Source organism: Crassostrea angulata, chromosome 4, assembly GCF_025612915.1.
Source record: "Crassostrea angulata isolate pt1a10 chromosome 4, ASM2561291v2, whole genome shotgun sequence".
NCBI classification, from domain to species: domain Eukaryota; kingdom Metazoa; phylum Mollusca; class Bivalvia; order Ostreida; family Ostreidae; genus Magallana; species Magallana angulata.
In genome coordinates this window covers 35,281,500-35,301,158 of record NC_069114.1, presented here as the reverse complement: position 1 = coordinate 35,301,158, position 19,659 = coordinate 35,281,500, and the positions used below count along the sequence as shown (strand labels likewise).

The following is a 19,659-nucleotide window of genomic DNA, read 5'->3' as shown; positions in this document are numbered from 1 at the left end:
GCCCAACAAAAGATACATGTACATAACGGTATTAATGCAGATTTTGTTATGATGAATAAAACACACTGCAAAAACCAAGTCCAATGAAAAACAATTACGTGTATTGCTAACAGGTACATGGAAATTGCACAATTCCTGATTTTAAAAATAGATACAATGCATCTCTACAAAAAAGAACTTTAATTACTCTTACATCATCTTATAAAGAACATTTTAAAGTTAATAACCCCACAAATTATTATTTAGATGTAAGTGAATATAACCAATATTAAATCACATACACATGATACATACTAGACATAATTATCATAAATTTGGAACTAATCCAAGTAATTTTTAATCCATCATGGAGAATTCTTTATGCAGGTTGCACAAGACTCTCCACATAGGTTTATCTAACAAAGTTAATATCGTATAAAAGACAGTTACATTGCACGAGAGTATCCTCTATGAACCTCAAGTCATACATGTATTAATACACTGTATAGCACTTATATAAAAATAGTTGATGGTTTTCTGCAGATATGAACACATTCACACCTATATATTTAATTTGGCCACAGTCCATGTAGAAATGATTATAACTTAATAATAAAGAAAAAAAAGGTTCTACTATTTCAATGTAACTAGAACTGAATCTTCCATTGTTTGATGTTACTGTCATGGCCTGCCGACACGACCGTGTCGTTGTTTAACCAACGTACCCTTGTAGGATGACTCAGTTTGTGGGCAGCTGAAAATGAAGTCAGAAATTTTAATCTGAGAGAAAAAATTATTGGTATTCTTTTGGGGTTTTTTTGCATCACTATACCAGATAATTTTTTGTAAACAAAAAATTTTTGTATGTGTTTGAGATTGGTGCATGAAAGTTGATAGGCGTGAGTGTGGTCTGTGTAATACAGTTGAAATTTGATATCTCGAACACTGATATCTCGAATACAAAGGATATGTTGAAGTGATTTATAAGTCCTAACCACTTCTATTTTAAGTATTTTACCCTTAATATCTCAAATATTCAGAAGTCTCAAAGTTTTTGAACAGTCCCATCTAGCTAGAGATAACAAAGTTTGACTGTATCTTATTGTCTGTAAAAATAGCAGACAAATTAACCATCATAAAAAAATGGGAGGGATATGCACAGAATATTACATGTGCTTTCTCCTTAAATATGCTGTTGAATTTTCTGCTATTACCTTTGATGACCAAGCTGCGCTGGCTATGAGGGGCTGTGGGTTTCCAGACTACAATATTCTGGTCAAGGGAACCAGTTGCAAAGAGAGAGGAGTCTGGGGACCAGTCTACACATGTGGCTCTGGCTGAGTGAGTAGGATCATTGAATACCAGCTGTAAGTAGAAAAATCAACATAAAAAACCATTGTCATCTGGATAAAAAGACAACTAATATATATACATGTACTAACAACTGAAGACTGCTAAGACAAGGTATTACTGTGAAACAAGAGTAATCTACCCTTGGGTGTAAATAAAACTACTGAAAATATATCGTGCTTAATTATCATTTATTCATGACAAAATTACTTGAAGGTTTGAAATCATATTATTTGAGAGAATTTCCCTGATTAAATAAAGAAAGGGTGGTTTCTATATCTGAATGAAAAAAAAATGTTGAACCTTCAAGAAATTGTTCATTCATTCATGTACATGTATTCATTTATTTTGCTGACCTCATAGTCGGGTAGTTTGAAGCATCGGACATATCTATCGGCTCCGGCTGTTGCCAGATACTGGCCGTCGGGAGAGAACATCATGTCGCTGGCTTCGGCTACATTGTCTATCGTCTTGGTCTCCTGCAGAGCTCCACTGCTCTCACTGATTGTGTACAGATGAATCTTCTTGTCCTATTTCAGATCATAAATATGTAATTCTATTAAATTATGTAAGCACACTGTAATCATCATATGCAAAAATGTATTTTTCGGGAATTAAGAAAGGAGACAGTCTACTTGGAGTGATAACGGCGCCCCACTAATTACAATACATTCATCAGCTTAAATTAAACATGTTGTACAGTTTATCTTAGTCAGATTTAGAAAAAAAATATTTAACCAATAAAGACAGGGCTTATACTATAGATATTTATTTATGAAAATGTGTTCCTAGAGGCTTATGTAAATGTTAATAGTAAATGTTGATGGTAAAACATTATCTGTATAGTAAAAGAAGGATAACTCTATGTATACTAAGGATATTGCTGTGTTTTGCTGACCTTAGCTCCACACACAGCGACCACAGGAGAGCTGGGGTGAACCGCCACACTGGCTGGTTCATAGGGCACAGCTTGGGAGAAGGCCTTCTTCTTGTTCTGGAAAACTACCACCTGAAATCAGAATATTAACTTATTTTATAAGGTCATGCCAAGCTACATGTATATTACAGAATGAAATATAGAAAAATCTGATAATTTTTATACAGGTTATTGGTAAAACATAAAACTTAAATTACCATAGCAGTTTTACATATTTTTTCATAGTCTTCATAGTTAATCATAAGTGATGCATGTAGATTTTAAAAGAAACAATGCATATAGTAACATTTACCTTCAAAGTGAAATTATACATGTACTTTATATCTAGATTACATGCAGTAATAAAAAACAAATGAAGTAAAATTTAATTTAGCATTGTCATTATCCACAATTTACAGTTATACAGATGCAAACTTTCCTTAAAATAAATACATTGGTATTAATTAAGTCAGGTTCAGATCTATGGATGTTGTCACTTACATGATTAATACAGGCCACTACTGCAGCATTGGACCCTGCGGCTACTGCCTTAGGCATGGACTCCAGGCTATGAGAGTCTCTGCATGAACAAAATAAAATACATATTCAAATAGAGAGAAAAGTAAAAGAAAACATGACTTTTTATTCTCCAAATAATTTTACCATATGCCATATTTTCCCTGAAGATATGACTATCATCACTGCCCCCCTCAGTCATCCTCATTTTAAAAATACTCAATTCAGCTCTGATCACAAATCCTTAGGGGACAAGTGCATATTAGATGCAAAAGTTCACCTTTGAGGCTGAAAATTTAGATTTCTGATAAAATAGTGTGTGAAGGCTGGGTCATACAGTACTGAAGATATTTATATTCATGTACATTTTTGTACCTATATTGATTCCTTTTTGTAGTTGGGAAAACTTACCCAAACTGCTTAGTGCCTGCATTGGAGAACTTCAGAGTGTCATCCATGCTGACTGTTATCAGTTCTCCATTGGCTATCACCATATCTTGGATCTGGTTCTTGTGACCGGTTCCTGTGAACCTATCATTCTCCCCTGTACCAGCATCCCAGTAGTCTAGACAAGAATCAGGAATTATAATCTCTCAACAATTAAAATAGTCAATTTATAGTGTACATATGTAAATAAGAAATTCATTGGAAGCCATTTTGGACCCTGGAGCATTCTGGGTAAACAGACACAAAGGATACTGATGTGGGAGTCTAAAGCCCCTCCTGCTGAATAGATTGTTCCCTCGCTGAGAACCATCGCTGTTATTGGCTTGTTGTGACCCTGACAATGTAAAGATACCATAAAATTATTCAGCTTTTTTTCAAAACTAAATCTGATACACAATCAGTGATATTTGTGTTTTACGAGAGGAGAAACATTTCCTTACTATGAGCATTAGAATAGATAAATCATTATATTATGGAAAGCCCTTTCAGTGCAAAAGATTGGAGGGTTATCTGACAAGTCTCACCTTCAGGACTTTTTTGGGGGTGGATGGGTTGTTGATGTCCAGGTAATTGATGAACCCTGACAGAGACACGGTCAGGATGTTGTCCCCCTGCCACAGACAGCCCACCTGCATGTCGTCCACTGTCTTCCCCATCTCAAAGGTCCTGTGTTAATGAAATTAACAGATGCCAAGTCAAGGTAAACAAATAACACTGGGTCTTCAAAAATTTTTAATGAGTCTGATCTTCATACATTCCTCTTCCAAAATTATTTTAAAGAAACTATTTTAAATTGTGACATGTTAGTCACACAAGGGAATGAATATGATTTCTTTCAGAATTTTAAAAATATTTCAATTTCAAGTGAATTTATAAGACTACCTACTGGACAAGTTCTCCACTTGGGACTTTGAAGATTTTGGCAGTCTTATCACCTGACACAGTTAAAATTTGGGATCCATCACTGTTAAAGCATATCTACAAAGGGAAATAACTCTTAGACAGGACTTGTAGAGCACATAACTCTACAGCTTTTCATCATAACTTTCTCTTGATTGCTTTATTTTAATAAATGAAATACACTTAACAATCATAGGAGACATTCTTCGTTAGAATCATCAGCTTATTTCAATCTGACTTCTTCAAATTTTGTTATTGACACAGCTGATCAGTATAATTGCACTTACAGCATAGATTCCACCATTGTGAGCTGAGGGTGATCCCAGCTCTCCCACTTTCTCAGCAGTCTTACCATCATATACATAGGCCTGATACAGAAAAACATTTCCTTTAGAGACTTTACAGTGAATAAATTATTAAGCAATTCATATTTTGTCTCATTTTTAATTCATGAAACAAACAACACCTAAGACAAGAAAAAGATATTATCAAGATTTATAGCCTCAAGAGAATTGATCAAAACCTGAGCGAGTGAAGGAACTTATTTTAGGACTTTTTTCACTTCAAGAGAATTAATCAAATGTTTAAGATTCCTCCAACCTTTTTGTCTGCTCCACCACTGACAAAGTATTCTCCTTTAGGAGAATATCTGACAGCATTAACAAAGTTTGTGTGATCCTACAAAGAAATCAAAGCATTTAGGCTGTATGTATACGAATGTTTACATTTATTTGACAAGACACTTCCTGGTAGATCTGAGTCACCAAGGTAAGGTAAGCGTTGAGTAAATTGACTGTGCACAAATCACAAAGACATACCTTCAGAGAGATTTTAAACTTGAAGGGTGGACCCTCATAAAAACAGAGAGAGTTATCTTCACTGGCACTGACTAATCTGAAGGGTCTCTCTGGACGGAAGCTAATGTTGTTAACAGCACTACTGTGTCCTATCAAATCTCCCAAGGAGTTTCCACTGTCTGCAGTAAAGACGTGAGAAAATCTGCAAAGACAAAATTGCCAAATCCCTGTTTTATTTTTTTTTTTTACTAAACATAAGAAGTTCTGATTGTAAATGTATCATATCTAGGGTTTAAATTAATTGAGTTTATTTAACAGGTTAACATAGATTTTGATTAAGCATATTTCTGAATATACCCATTTACATACACGTACATATCATGTATGACATTCAGAGATGTACTTGATTTAGCAAAACCCACTTTCTGCCAAAAATGCTAAATAGAATACACAGCTGAATATACTACATTTACAGTATTCTTTGAAATACATTTAATGTATCTATTCTGAACTTTGATACCTGTATGTATAACTGATTAGATTGACTGATTTGATTGATTACTTTTGGTTTCCCTGTCCACCAGCTGCTATTCTCTGACTGTCTCCAGACCAGGCAATGTCCTTGACCTCTCCAGCAAATGGCTGGTACTCGTTTTTCAAGATGTGTTCCTTATTAACTGTATCCCAAACCCGCACTTTTCCAGACATGTCTTTAAAAAATATACATAAAAGTTGAACCCAAAAAAATTCCAAAAGAAAATTAAACTTGAACAATATTGAACACATTTTGCAATTTAAATAAATACAAACACTCAACACTGATCAACATAAAAGGTCTAAACATTTAGCACCAGTAGAACGGTTCTCACTAACATATAGTCAATTAAGTTTTCAATGTCTGTAGCTTTTTATGTAACTACTATGTACCTCCTGATGCAATATAAAATCCACTGGGGGAGTAGGCTGCACATGTTGTGTGAACTGCATGCTCTGTGTAGATGTCCGACACAGAGGGATTCTGAAAAATAATACAGAACATGTATACATAGGAACGTTTCATGACTTGTATTTGGATTATATGCCATTATTTTGTATTTTAAATATCAATGAGCCTTAAAGTGCTTAAAGTGGTAATAAAAATCTAAAATATATCTTTGATATTCACTGCTTTGGTTTTGTAAACATGTGGTAAAAATGTTTAGTACAAATTTTGAAATAGCAAGAAATCTTTAAAATGTTGATGACAGTCTAACTTATTAAAATATCTGTATAATAAATGTCTATTATATCATACCTCAACTTCTCTGATTATGACACTGTTTCCATTGGTATATAGCATGTTTTTACCCTTTGGGTCTCCATTAAGAACCAAGGCTTTGCCTCTTGTTGTTCTTGGTAAACTTGCAAAACACTTGACTGCAATTGAGAAAGTAATAAGTGAAATTTTGGTTTGTCACAGCAACAAATTAAGAATACACATATTTAACTTTAAATGTATGAATGGGGTTTGATGTAATTCTATTATTGCTCTTTTTGATGATTTTTTTTGGGGGGTGGGGGGTGGGTTAAGGGGATGATCCGTGTATTGCTTTGTTCTTTAATAGTGAAGGTTGACATAGAATTCATTACTTGAAAGTGTGATATCAGCATTTAATATACTGCAGAGATAAGATTTGCCACTAAGATTTAATAGCTTAGCTTTACTTCTATACCTGTACATGTAGCAATCAAGATTATTAATTATTAATAGTTAAAGTAACTCGTTGTCTAACTCTATTTAAAGAAACGAATCTTAGATTCAAATGAATGCAATCGCTTGTGGTCTGAAATTTTCTTCCAAGACGATGTTTCTGTTTACTCGTGTTATGATAAACAATGACTGATCACTGATCAGAGTTTATCCGAATTTAGGGGAGGGGTCACTGCATAAACACATGATAAACATTGATACTGCATGCAATTAAGCTCTCTAAATTAACGACTGTCATCAATCTCTACTTTAAAAAATCAATCTAAATAAAACCCCTATACTTCTGTTTAATATTACTATGACTATGTTGAAGTCTTCAAAAGCTTTAATCAGCTTCCGTGCAGAGATAATTCAAGTTAAAACTACATTTGCGGCAAAGAAGTCTTATATCTTAAGACAAATACTCAGACCCTACCTATTTTGTTAAAAATAGCTGCTGAGTATACTTACTTTGTTCATAGCTTCCCATAATTTAATTTTAAGTGATAAATACACTAAAACGATGCACACCGGCCTGTAATCCGGAAATATATAACTGAGGTTAACGCATGCGCGATGGGACCGGTGACTTCCTTGTTTCCATATATGGTAAAGTGAAATTTTGCCAATATTCAAAACTTTAAATATGATTCACCTCTAAATAACATGTAATTGCCGTTTTTAGTTAGTTAAGTATGTGAACTTATCTACTCACTACACAGGTACAGGTGTGATAAAAATCATTTCAAGCACACGACGACACGTAACGATATATTTAAAAGAACATACTGAGTCAGTCCCAACTCCTTCGATAGATCAAATATGATCAGTATCTGACTAAGGTATACTAAATACATCGGTATCGATCAAATTTCTTTACTGAGTTTGACTGACAACTAAGTATATACTAATTCATTAACAGCACCGAAAAATGCTAACAAATTCATACGTGGCATAGAACATTTATTATTTTTAATTATTATAAAGCTAAATGTCTGATTTCAAAGGTCTGGTAGATTAACTTATGTGGGCAAAAATACGTCGATGAAATTTGGTCCCACTCAACACCAAAAAGAGATATATATTTGTCTTAGATCAAATTCCAAAATTTCAAAATATATTGAAATTTGAAAAATTTGTCTGAGCTGTCGTGAAGTACACCATCTCAAAAGTGAAGTACGTGCTACAAGGATTTCAAAACTTACATTTACATAGTGACTTTTTTTTTTTAGATTTTTATCTTTTCTGACTAATATAAATGGTAACGAGCCAGTACTTGTTATTCATTTCTCAATTTGTTTTTATGTCATACATGTATCGCATAGCCCCCTAACTCCGTCACTACCCTAACTCCGTCACTTTCGGGAAACTCCTCGCCGTGTGAAATCAAGTACGATTATGACGTCATTTTTTACTTGTTAAAAATCTTTAATCAAATGTCAACAATTTGCAACGGTTAAATTTAAGAATGTGTCAAAAAATAACAGAATTAAACCTTGTTCATTTTATGCACCATTAATTGTGTGAAATCAGCTAAAACTTTTTTAAGTGTGCACTAAAATATCGATATTTTTGACATACGGGCCCATTCGACCATTTACGGTGGTCAGCCATTTTTAGAGAGGTCAAGATGAAACATTTCACATGTAATACATTTTTGATTAAGGTAATTAATACATTTTTATAAATTATATTGATTCAGATTATATTCAGTGATTGCAAATGATAAAAACCACAAAAAATAATTTACAGAGAAACGCGGGAGGTTTTCTGCTTATGGTGACGGAGTTTGGGTACTCGGGGATAAGTGCAGTTGTATATGTACATGTACGTCTTCGGTAACGTTACACATACAGTTCAATACCGGTATTTTCAAATCGGTGCGTAACAATGAAGATCGACTTGCTGGCTTTATATTGCATGGTTAGTGTTATATGAAAGTTGATATCTCTAGTCATGGTACATATGTAGTTGCTGGCACGATACAGAATCCTCACAGGCCAATGGTCACAACACTTTTAAATCAGAAGCTCTCGTGTTGGATACATTTAGCACACGTGAATATGCGATATATATTTGTAACACTCAATGCCCTATGGTTATAAAAGCATATAACATTCATCGGTTTCTACTATATTAAACAATATTCTCGATGGGACACTATTTCTGAGAAACAATCAATTGGGTAAATATTACTAATCAGAATGATTTTCAAACACACAAGAAAACTTCATAATTTGGATTGCATCACTTACATGAAGTTCATTATTATACCTCAGTACGATTATTCTACATAATGTGACATCTGATTGGTTGGGACACTCACGTGCCAGGGCAATAAAACTTCATATTTCCCTGTCATCGTCATATATTCTTCATCATATTTCACAACCTCGAATTTTCATTCCATGCTTATAATAAATAGGATGAGCATAAGATGCAATTAAATGATTAATTCTGTTGAAGAATCTTTTTAAATCATTAATCTTATTTCAGAAACTGTTATAGAAAGAAACCGGTAAACATTAACTACATAATTATACGTTATTGCTTTACTTGAATCGAAAAACGATTATAAACTGATGTATTCTAAATTATCACCTGTCGCTCGGTATAATGAACAATTTATTTCATGAACGTTCGAGTAACCCCCGTAAAAAATCACATTTCCCGAGGGCAACCCCCTGAAAAATCAAATTTCCCTCGGGAAATGTGCCGATTTTTCACGGGGGAATAAATCTTCACATTTCCTTCACAATCATGCAATAAATGTATAATATGTGAAGTGATTAAGCCGGTGATGTGAATACAAATGTTTTGCTTGAATTATTTTATTTAGGAAATTCCAGACAGTGGCCATTAAGCCAAAATGGTGATATAGGGAGAACGGTCAAAGGTCTTTTGTTCTTCTTTGGTGAAAGAAATGGACCTCCATTCTAAAATTACAAAAAAGAAATTGAATTAATCAACATTTACAATTGAAGAAGAAGACAGAAGAAGATAGAAGATGAAGAAAATAAAAATAAGATTGAGATGATCAAGCCATAAGATGAAGATAGAAGAAGAAAAGGACAAATTGAAATGATCAATCCATTAGTGTTTACCATCCCGGCCAATGCTGTTGTTTCCGTCCTTATCTTGTTTCATGATGGACGCTATGATGTCATTTATATTAACGGAAAAAATCCGTCCACAAAACAACTCCATGACCTCGGAGTACTCCAGGCTGTCAGACTCGTCCTCGTCCCCGTACTTAAACAGCAGGTCAAGGACATCGAACTCTGTAGACGCCGGGGCCTTGTTTGTAAAATAACTGAAGGTTGAGATCATTGATTACCGAAAGCAACAGCATATCTCTCTCTCTCTCTCTCTCTCTCTCTCTCTCTCTCTCTCTCTCTCTCTCTCTTTCACATGTATACTAGCATATAAACATACATATACACAACTAGAAAAAAAAATACTTTAAAATTATCTGCATGACGTTTAAGTGATAGATCTTGAGAACTTGCAAGCTGATCGCTAATAATCGCGCCTAGTTTAGTACTTACTCTTTTCACAGAAGTGAAGATGTCCCCTTTATCATCAAGAACACGTGCTCCTATGGTAGATACGACCAAAACGGTTGCAACTAGAACTAACGCACAACGCATGTCGAACGCTGAAGTCACAGTTTTAAACTAATGTACGAGTTTGATCACTGAAGATATTCCAGACGATTATTTTTTTTTAACATTACGGATAGATTTTATACAATTTTCATCCAACCCGGTGGTCCTTCGTTTTTGCCAAAAGGAACTTGGCTATCTGTTAAGGGCGTTTGTTTTCTTTTTCACTTCATACACAACGGTGATGCTAATGATAAAAAATGTTTTTGGCCATTTATAGTCAAGATATAACACCTTCTTTTGGCAAAAAGGTTGGACTAACTGTAAAACGAGTTGATGTACCCTGACAAATAAAAATAAAAGAAGCAAGACAGGGTTTGTTCAGTTCTTTTAATTCAGAAGAAAGATAGTCAACTCAGTAAATTCCCTCTCAAGCCAAAATGATAATATCTTCAAAGGGTTTTGTCATATCTTTGATGTCTTTGTCTGTAAACCTCAAATCATTCCATTCTGAAGAATCAATATTTAAGACAATTGAAATACATAATACAGATTCAAGTGTATGCGTTTAGTATTGATCCTAATAAAGTCAGCAATTTTAAGTGTACACATTTTTTTAACATTTTGGGTTATTTTAAACAGATGTCCAAAAACTGTCATTCAACAACGGTCTAATTCTATAGGTTGCTGACATGCGTTTGGCATTGGTCCTAATATTATATAAATAAGTCAGCAATTTAAGTGTAAACATATTTTTATAAAAAAAAATTTGTTGCTATTGTTTTAAAACTGCCATTCAACACCACCTATTTTAATATGTTGCCGACTTTACAAATAAAATAGTTGGGTTTTTTTAAATTGAAAGTGAATCTGTGCTTCCTTTGCACTGTTAATCTTTGATAAAAGAATTCCAAAGTTGTCTATTAGGCGTGTACCCACCGGATTGAGTAATTGAGGATTCTCTACCAGACCAAAACTTGTGATAGATATCTCCAAAATTGCTAGATACTTCCGCCCATGAGTTGAGCAAGTTGAATTCTTGTACGGACAGTTTCTTGTCTTGGTTTTTGTCCAATATGGCAAAGAACAGGTCTTTGACGTCCTTATCTGGGACATTCTCCTGCCGGCGATCCACTCCAGTGTTTGGTTCATCGATCTGAAATATTGAGAGAGAAATAAAACCTAAATTCTTTAAACATGCACCCGACACGTTTCTGATCATTCTAAGCACGAATAAAAATCGGGCGATGATGATTTTATTCCATCATTATCGCATCCGCATCTCTCAGCAAAGTTTATATATACAATGTCCAAAATAGTTAGGATGGAGATTAAAATCAAGAAGTTAACAATTTTATTGATAGGCCTTAAAAGAGAATGCTATTCAGGCAAGTAGAATCAGGCCCTCCATTTTTTTGCGGAGCAAAGTTGTTTTTTTTTTAAATTAAATACAAGAAATAGAATCAACATGGCGTTGCCCCCTACTTTTATGGGACCATGATAAAAACTAAATTGAAAATAAGGAAATAAACAGTGAAATTTAAGTAATAGGTAAACTTGCACCCCCACCCCCTTATTTGCTATTTTTTTTTTATCTTGTCAAGATTATTGCATGGATGACCCCCCCCCCCCACCCCTTTTCAAAAACGATGCTACGTGCCTGCTTTGAATAAACAGATTGTTTGTCTATTTCAAAATATATTTTTTGCGGAATTCTTTTCCTGATGTTTAAAACTTTTCTTGTCCATGAGCAAAGAACATACTATTTGTCTAAAAAGGTCCATGAGTCAGAGAGTCATCAAGCCCTTTAAATTCGCACATACCTTGAGGTTGAAACCTCTGGCGCTCGATCCTTTTGCAAGGAATAAAAAACATATGGCAGCCAGGTACACGTTACGATTTCCCATTTTGGTAAGAGCTATGAGGCACAATCCTTGATGAATCTTTTTGAAAGTAATTTCACTCTGTTTTGTGCCTAAGTATTAGTATTTATATACTTTATAATAAACATGATACATAAACTCAATTAAGATTAATCAATAGATAATGAACTGCTAAGTTCTGTGAGTCATAACAACTACAGAAAATTTAATGAGTTATAGATTTGAATATCAAATTAAAAGTACTTAGGAATAGATTAGCGATCTAATCTTGTCAACGTAAAGTCAAAATCATAATGTGTTAATATAGAGGCATATATATATATATATATATATATATATATATATATATATATATATATATATATATATATATATATATATATATATATATATATATATATATATATATGGTGTACATATTCTTGATTTATCATTCTCCCTGTGCGTATTTATTAATTTTGTACAATGTGCCTATGAAGTAATTGACCGTATAATGACATTGCTTCGTAATTCAGACTTCCATGTACATGTTTTTTCGTCTTTGCTAGGCAAGGGAGTTTCTGTCCTTACAAACAGGGTTCGTGAGGAGCTCATGGCTTTTTTCTATAATCTATATCTACTGGATGGATGTGCCGACAGTGAAAAACGAAAATTGTACGTACAATCTAGTATATCATCGTATATGACATAGACGAAATAAGTAAGATATAAATGAATATCCGCAAAGTCTGAGTTATAGTTCTCATCACACATTGCCAATATTGGTTAATTATCTTATCGGACTGGCCTGTCAGTCTCGTGGACTGGAACCATCGACCTATATTACATATACCAAATCACGGCCCCTTTTTATTTGGTCTTGTTCATCTGTATCTTACCATCATTAAAAAGATTGGTCTGTTTCTAACAGATTCGTTTACTAGTGCAAATAGGATGGTTTAGAACAAAACAAAGAAGGCAAATAGAGCAATATAAGCTACAATTTTTATTTCAGAAATTTGCTGTAAGATTGTAAATTGAATTAAATTATATTTTTATTGTATACATGTATAAACATAATAGGATTGAGCGACAGACACCCTGCCTATCAAAACCTATACCTTGAAATTTGCAAGATCAAATATTATAACTATAGAATATACCATCATATAGAATATAACCCAAGGGTTTATGGGGAGCAAAGTGGACCGAAAACCCTTGGCTAGCGAAGATGAGAATATACTGTGGTTTCATCAATATTCGTTGAATACCAGTTTTCGTGGATTTCGTTGTAAAGTTTATCCACGTAATTAAATGTTCATTGAAGTGCAATTTCTTTGAACATTTAGTATTGATAGGGTCATTTGCCAAGAATTTACGTATCCTTGAAACTGTGATTTTCACTATATCCATGAAAATTGATACCCTTGAATATTAATGAAACCACAGTACATAATATAATTACATAGTTATATCATACTATTGTAATTTATTCTTCAGTAATCAAAATATGAATGGTTGATAATATTCTGTTATTCATATTTTTGTGGATATAGCCATTTAGAAGCTCTGCCTAAAACAAAATTACATTATAGCTTCCTTGTACAAAAATTCGTTTTCTAATGTATATATCATAGGCGTCGGAACCGGGGGGGGGGGGGGGGGGGGGCAAGGGGGGCTTTCCGGAAGATTTGGGAAAAAAGATTTGGTAGGCAAGAATTTTTTTTTTTGCTTGTCAAAATTTGTGAGGATTAGTCTAGCCCCTCCACTTTCAATTTGCCTCCGACGACACTGTATATTATGTACTTTTATGATCCATAGTATGTATGTATAATACATGTAATTTCTTTTTTCTAGTAAATAAAAATCAACCCACTTTTCCATTCTTTTTCCCGATTCTTTTTAACGTTAAGGTTAAAATCATCTCTGAGATGTTACAAGTACGTATTTTCGCCTTAAAAAAATGAATTTCTATTGACATACAGTCTAATTTATATTAGGAACAGAACAAAAAATAACCACAATAAATCCATAATTCAATATTTTTAATTTAACAAGATAAAATAAGTATACAAGTTTGTACATAAAATTTAGTGATGAATAGCATCCAGGTAAGTGACCTTTCAAGTGCTGTGCAGGTAAATACAAGTGGTCTGTCAGCCCATGGACAGCAGCATCAGCGCCAGTTCTCCCCTGGACATGGATTCGATGTCTTCCCATTCTGTAGAATACACATGATAATTACGGTTATGAATATTCAGGTGTAATACATGTAAATACAACTTTTTTCATGACCCTACCCCCTTCGTAATAATTTAACGGTAAAAAAGTCGAAAGTTTTTGATAACTTATATGTTTCAACCTGGGCATGAATCCAAATTCTGATTTTGTCCTTATAAACTTTGTCAACAGAATTAAAATTAAATTTTAACAACGCAGGATCGTATTTTGCACATAACTTATATTACTTAAAATATGACGATAAATTACTAGAATAATTACTACTAAATGTACCATGAACATCTAGAGATTGGCTGTTGTCGAGGTCACGTGACAATAGAACACGAATGAGGTCCTCGAGGTGAGCGGCGAACACATTGCCCGAGAACAGTCTCCTCAGCTCCACCTCAGTCAAAGCGCCGTCACGATTCAGATCTCCAAAAAAGAAGACGATGCCATGGGCATGGTCAGAGCGTTTTTCCTCGTCTTTCAGGTCATCAACCTGTATATTATTTCAAAATTCAATAGATATACTCAAATTGATACTATTTTAAAGCTAATCTTAGCCTATGACCATTTTTTCTTTACGTAAAATGTATATCTTTCACAAGCAGCGACTCCCAGAAAATGTATTATTCTGATGCTATTTTTTTTTTTAAGTTTTAGGACACATATTACATGAATATTATAGTTTTAAGGAGACATAATTGTTTTATAGCACTGAATATTTCATTTTCTGGAAACTATCGAATTTATTTTAACCATCAATTTCAACCAATGAAATAATATTGAATTGAGTACTGTCAGCATGGTAATTACACTAAGCTCCTAGTTTTAATAAATTGTTCGAAAACGAAATGGACTGAAAAAAATCAAACTCACCAATTCTCTCAGAAGAACCTCCTTGTCAGACTTAATGTTTCTGAGGGAGAATGTCCAGCAAGTGCAGACTAAACTCAGAGTGATGCAGTAAATTATTGCAGCGCGAACCATTTTGACCAACAGTGAAGGACCGTGTACTCTGGGGGTAGGAAAGTTTACACCTATAAGACCGTGTCCAGTAGCGATGGTGGCCCAGATACGGACGGACTTACGGAGATTTGGCGGTGATTAGGACCAGTAGGGGACGCTTCGAGCGGAGATATTTCCTATTGTCATTAGAAACAGACGCCCGCCTCAAACCACACTTGAAGTACAGATAGATACATATCATTTTGTTTTACGCACGTACCTGCATGTACCTGTTGTGTAAACAAAATATATGTATAATGTTGAAAAGAGCACTTATTCTCCGGAAATAAATCTCTATAAAATGTTCCGACCGTTGGACAATCAGTTCTTTAATAATATGTATACTTAATAATGTACATGTATGTCTTTCAAAGATAACAGTTTGAAAGAAGGCTGACACCTTTATCAATAAAAAAACACCAATAATCCAATAAAATAAACTTCTTACGAATGTTTATTAGGTTTTGAATGCATTATAGGGGTGCAACATTTTGTTTTATTCTCTGGGTTTGCTAGTCTTTCTGATTGCCTTACTGTTTCCGAAATCTCGAATACTAGTATTTATAGCTATAACCTTTGAACCGTTATAGTCAAAGTCTTTAAGATACACATGCATATTCAGTTGTAAGTGTCCTTTCAAATATACTTAAAACAAACTTAAATTTGAATAAAGCATATACTTAGTCTAGTTAAAATTTACGTCTCGGGATGTAGAATAATACCTTAGATTGTCAGCGACCGACTCGTTGTTTAAATTGAAAAGATGGTGTTTTAATTAATGAACTATAATGATATGTACATGGACGAATATTAAATGTTGATAAAATTATTTATAATCAAAATACTTTTGCCGGTTTAGAATATTCAAATTTTACAATATTTGACCAACAACAATGTTTTAAATTTTATATTAATAGTAAAAACTATAAATGCCGCAGCGGGATTCGAACGCATGTCTTACTGATTCGTAGATAACGCTCTAACCCACTGCGCTACGCTGTTCGGTAACAATTTTGGAAAAGAAAACATTTATAAAATAATACTTTATTTTATTGTTTATTTAGATTGGAAGACATCACAATTTGCAGCTGTCCCATACCACCAAAGAGAGTGCACAGATATTTTAAATTCCAGAGTTATCTTTCTTGTGACACATGTTTCAAGGTGGTCCATTCACCATTCTTCATCAACAGTTTCAAGAGCAATACTCTTTCATTTTTCAACCGATCAATCAATGAAAACGTCAATTACACATAACATGGATGAAATGAAGTAGAGGGGGAAATAATACTAAACACGTCAATGATAATGACATGCATTGGTCTCTTCCCACAGGGTCAAATTAATGAAATTTCACCAATAGGTCATTTGTTCGATTATATTACTTTTTCTTTTTGTTCATTTCCCTGAAAATGGCATTTGTGCTATTACGCGTTATTGTACAGAATTATTTTTTAGAAATCTGAATTTTCACAAGAAAAATCTTTTAATGAGTCATTAATTGGTGGCCTTAATTGTCGTTGTGTCGTGACAAGTTTAGATTATGTGCTGTTTGGTTTTAATTGTGACAGTTAATATAATTTTGCATCAAAAGGACGAAACACTGTCTACCCCAACCAAACAATAACTGGTTGTTGATCAGTCTCTACCAGTTAATCAGGCAGACAGACAGAACAGTTTTTAGCAATTTTTTTTAAGCGAAAGCAGGTGTCCCTTTTTACCAAACCCTTTCACTCTCATCGTTCCGAAGCCTTTTTCATGCCTAGGGATAGTAAACCTGGATTGTATAGCATCCTATCTGGAATTACCATCAGGAGACCAGTTTTGGAGAACTAGCTGCGAAAAAAATGGCTGGAAGTGAACCGAATATGAAATGTTAAACATTTTCTAATTTATTGCAAAATGTTTTCCCACTGTGTTAATGAGGCATACGGCTCGTCACGGTTGACTGGGCTTTACATCTGAATACATGGTGGGGTTTTGTCATTTCTGACGGACAGAATAAAAGAGGAATAATTTAATCTCAAAATTAGTTACTGATATTGTTATGATTACTGAAAGACTTGGAGGATTTAAGTAGAGTTGTTAATGATATAATACTTACCATTACCCATGTGGATTTCCGTCCTGAAAATAAAAATAAAAATGAAAAATGCAAAATTATAAATGCATTTTAAAAATAATTCCTTAATAGCAAATAGATAATATACGAAAATATTGTATGTTAGAAAGTAAAATAAACAAAGAATAATATGCGTATAAATGTGTTTGACACCAAAGCTCAAAGGTTAAGTGTTAGCCAGGAAAAACGATGCATTAACCGTTGTCCATAAATCATCTTTGAATGATTGCAGGGGATGGTAACAAAATTCTCCTCCACTGCATTCCTCCCTTTATCATGCAAGGCCTGCATCCTATTCCCAGGTTCCAGCTCTCCTCCAACTGCTGCAGTCATACTAGTGATTCCAAAGACAGGTTACGGATGTTTTCTCACTTACCTTGTAATGTTAGTAGAACTTTCATCGCACGCTAAATTATTTCTTGCGTTTTGTAGAGTGTCTTGCCATTAGCCAAGGCTTTGAGCCATTACTGGGAGTATTTCGGCGTGATTGTCTGGGGTGGTATTTCTACAGAACAAACAGGGCAAAAATGATTTGTCATTCTCACATTCGCAGAAAGCTCCGAGTTATTTCAACTGATGCGTACCAAAAAATAATATTTTCATTCTTTCTTACAGGTTGATGAAACAAACAGAAGTTGTCCCGTGGCTTATTATCTGACTTTTTATAGTGAAGAATTTTTGTACATTAAAAAGCAGATGAGCAGAATTCTTTCTCTCTGAACCAATATTCAAAACCATTTGTTTCAAACGCATAGTTTTTACACATTGTATTGTTCCCTCAAGATTGTTGAAAATGTGACAAAAGACATGGTTATAAGCAATCTCTCTCTCTCTCTCTCTCTCTCTCTCTCTCTCTCTCTCTCTCTCTCTCAAAAACGATACCTGGGCTTCCATTTGGTACAATAGATTTGCACTTGTTATGATAAAACTTGATTGTCTGATGAATTAACTTTGTTACCAAATCATGAAGGTCAGAAGACCATAGCTGTTTTAAAACGATTACACACTTTGAAATTGGCTACAATAATACTCTTTTGGTCGAAGGATCGAATGAATTAAGATGTTTTTATTCCAAATTGTTATCTCTAAGATTCCCATTACAGGAACGTGCCGCTGTTGAATATGGTGGGGATGAAATCTTACTCCCTGTCCTCGGGGCTCTGACAAGCTTGTCACCACGTGCATGACGCTGTTCCGATAGCAGCCCCACAGAAATGCCCTATCTGTGTGTCATCAGTTTTTGACCAATGGCAGAGAATACTTTGGGAGGCAGATGAACGCCTTGTTTCAGACAGGGAATGGACAAAGTTAGATATCAACGACCTGAATGCTACTGTAAAAACGAAAGAAAATTTTAAACTAGTCAGAATTGATACTGCTTTATCCATAAAGTAATACCGGTACATGTTTTTGTTTATTAATTTATAGCACGAAAACCTAACATCTGTCTTTAATTATTGAAAATTACAGCAAGAACACAAATATTGAACACCTAAAAAATAAAAAAAAATAAAAATATAATTCATACAATTTACCTAGACATTGTTGTATATTTTGGATTTCTAGTGTTTTCACATCAAAATCTAAATTTCATTTCATTTTACGCATTCTAAATGCATATGAACAAATGGAACAGCGAAATTAAATACTGTCTAGCATCTAGATACATTCACATGAAAATGTAATACTATTAAAAATGAATAACGAATAAAGAGAAGAAAAGAATAAAGAGACGAATCCTGATGATATTAAATTCAACAAATAATATTAATAATCTAAAAAAAAAAAAGAGGAGTTGAAAATTAAAATCTAATTAAATAGTACCTGAATAAATATATCTACGTAATAAAGCAATGAATCTAAATGAAATTCAATAGAACAGATAATTTAGACGGACGAACCAACGAATCTAAATACTAGTAAATAAACCATGAATGTTCATACCCTTGTATTGTAACTGAATGGAATAGAAATTCGGAACTGTATGTCCTAGTTACAAGTTTTGCTCATTGACAAGTAAAATTACAGTAATAGATTAAATTGTGATGCACAATAGCTATCTGGAAATGTCTCTCTCGTGTTGTCGCGATTTTAATTGATTAAATAAAAAGTGATATGCTTGTGAGAGCTGGACTTTTCTATAACGACTTAGACCTTTGAGTAGCCCCCGATTGACACTTCAATTATTACTGCTTTAGTCGACAA

The 19,659-nt window shown here is 33.8% G+C and overlaps 4 protein-coding genes and 1 long non-coding RNA gene across 5 annotated transcripts; all 5 read right to left on the bottom strand.

Moving 5' to 3' along the window:
* Positions 1–357: 357 nt before the first annotated feature.
* LOC128181656 (actin-interacting protein 1-like) lies at positions 358–7,248 on the bottom strand. The gene is made up of 16 exons (XM_052850133.1): positions 7,106–7,248; positions 6,200–6,321; positions 5,833–5,923; positions 5,468–5,615; positions 4,927–5,107; positions 4,709–4,786; positions 4,396–4,476; positions 4,095–4,186; positions 3,733–3,874; positions 3,461–3,542; positions 3,173–3,326; positions 2,747–2,825; positions 2,228–2,338; positions 1,686–1,859; positions 1,194–1,344; positions 358–733 (listed from the first exon to the last, which is right to left on the bottom strand). Exons 1-16 carry the CDS (start codon positions 7,122–7,124, stop codon positions 627–629), a joined length of 1,812 nt encoding a protein of 603 aa, XP_052706093.1. The 5' UTR covers positions 7,125–7,248; the 3' UTR covers positions 358–626.
* Positions 7,249–9,429: 2,181 nt separating this feature from the next.
* LOC128181772 (uncharacterized) lies at positions 9,430–10,366 on the bottom strand. Its single transcript, XM_052850291.1, has 3 exons — positions 10,183–10,366; positions 9,739–9,931; positions 9,430–9,570 (listed from the first exon to the last, which is right to left on the bottom strand). Exons 1-3 carry the CDS (start codon positions 10,282–10,284, stop codon positions 9,494–9,496), a joined length of 372 nt encoding a protein of 123 aa, XP_052706251.1. The 5' UTR covers positions 10,285–10,366; the 3' UTR covers positions 9,430–9,493.
* A 225-nt stretch (positions 10,367–10,591) lies between these two features.
* Positions 10,592–12,222, bottom strand: LOC128181771 (uncharacterized). The gene is made up of 3 exons (XM_052850290.1): positions 12,063–12,222; positions 11,179–11,395; positions 10,592–10,749 (listed from the first exon to the last, which is right to left on the bottom strand). The coding sequence occupies exons 1-3, from the start codon at positions 12,144–12,146 to the stop codon at positions 10,670–10,672; spliced, it is 381 nt and encodes a 126-aa protein (XP_052706250.1). The 5' UTR covers positions 12,147–12,222; the 3' UTR covers positions 10,592–10,669.
* A 1,909-nt stretch (positions 12,223–14,131) lies between these two features.
* On the bottom strand, positions 14,132–15,385 carry LOC128181831 (uncharacterized). The gene is made up of 3 exons (XM_052850371.1): positions 15,204–15,385; positions 14,616–14,823; positions 14,132–14,322 (listed from the first exon to the last, which is right to left on the bottom strand). The coding sequence occupies exons 1-3, from the start codon at positions 15,312–15,314 to the stop codon at positions 14,258–14,260; spliced, it is 384 nt and encodes a 127-aa protein (XP_052706331.1). The 5' UTR covers positions 15,315–15,385; the 3' UTR covers positions 14,132–14,257.
* A 1,038-nt stretch (positions 15,386–16,423) lies between these two features.
* On the bottom strand, positions 16,424–17,988 carry LOC128179697 (uncharacterized). Its single transcript, XR_008243119.1, has 3 exons — positions 17,831–17,988; positions 17,437–17,459; positions 16,424–17,168 (listed from the first exon to the last, which is right to left on the bottom strand). It is a non-coding gene; the product is annotated as an uncharacterized LOC128179697 (long non-coding RNA).
* Between the last annotated feature and the right edge of the window lie 1,671 nt (positions 17,989–19,659).

Excerpts from the sequence above, each read along its gene's own strand:
- LOC128181656 (XM_052850133.1), bottom strand. Across the intron at positions 4,787-4,926 it reads AGTTTAAAATCTCTCTGAAG|GATCACACAAACTTTGTTAA; the intron begins GTATGTCTTTGT and ends ATTTCTTTGTAG. Across the intron at positions 3,543-3,732 it reads CCCCCAAAAAAGTCCTGAAG|GGTCACAACAAGCCAATAAC; the intron begins GTGAGACTTGTC and ends TTACATTGTCAG.
- LOC128181772 (XM_052850291.1), bottom strand. The coding sequence starts at position 10,284 with ATGCGTTGTGCGTTAGTTCTAGTTGCAACCGTTTTGGTCGTATCTACC. Across the intron at positions 9,932-10,182 it reads TCTTCACTTCTGTGAAAAGA|GCCCCGGCGTCTACAGAGTT; the intron begins GTAAGTACTAAA and ends TTTACAAACAAG. Across the intron at positions 9,571-9,738 it reads CAACAGCATTGGCCGGGATG|AATGGAGGTCCATTTCTTTC; the intron begins GTAAACACTAAT and ends TTGTAATTTTAG.
- LOC128181771 (XM_052850290.1), bottom strand. The coding sequence starts at position 12,146 with ATGGGAAATCGTAACGTGTACCTGGCTGCCATATGTTTTTTATTCCTT. Across the intron at positions 11,396-12,062 it reads CCAGAGGTTTCAACCTCAAG|ATCGATGAACCAAACACTGG; the intron begins GTATGTGCGAAT and ends TCAATATTTCAG. Across the intron at positions 10,750-11,178 it reads ATCCTCAATTACTCAATCCG|AATGGAATGATTTGAGGTTT; the intron begins GTGGGTACACGC and ends TTGATTCTTCAG.
- LOC128181831 (XM_052850371.1), bottom strand. The coding sequence starts at position 15,314 with ATGGTTCGCGCTGCAATAATTTACTGCATCACTCTGAGTTTAGTCTGC. Across the intron at positions 14,824-15,203 it reads AGGTTCTTCTGAGAGAATTG|GTTGATGACCTGAAAGACGA; the intron begins GTGAGTTTGATT and ends AATAATATACAG. Across the intron at positions 14,323-14,615 it reads CCAATCTCTAGATGTTCATG|AATGGGAAGACATCGAATCC; the intron begins GTACATTTAGTA and ends TGTATTCTACAG.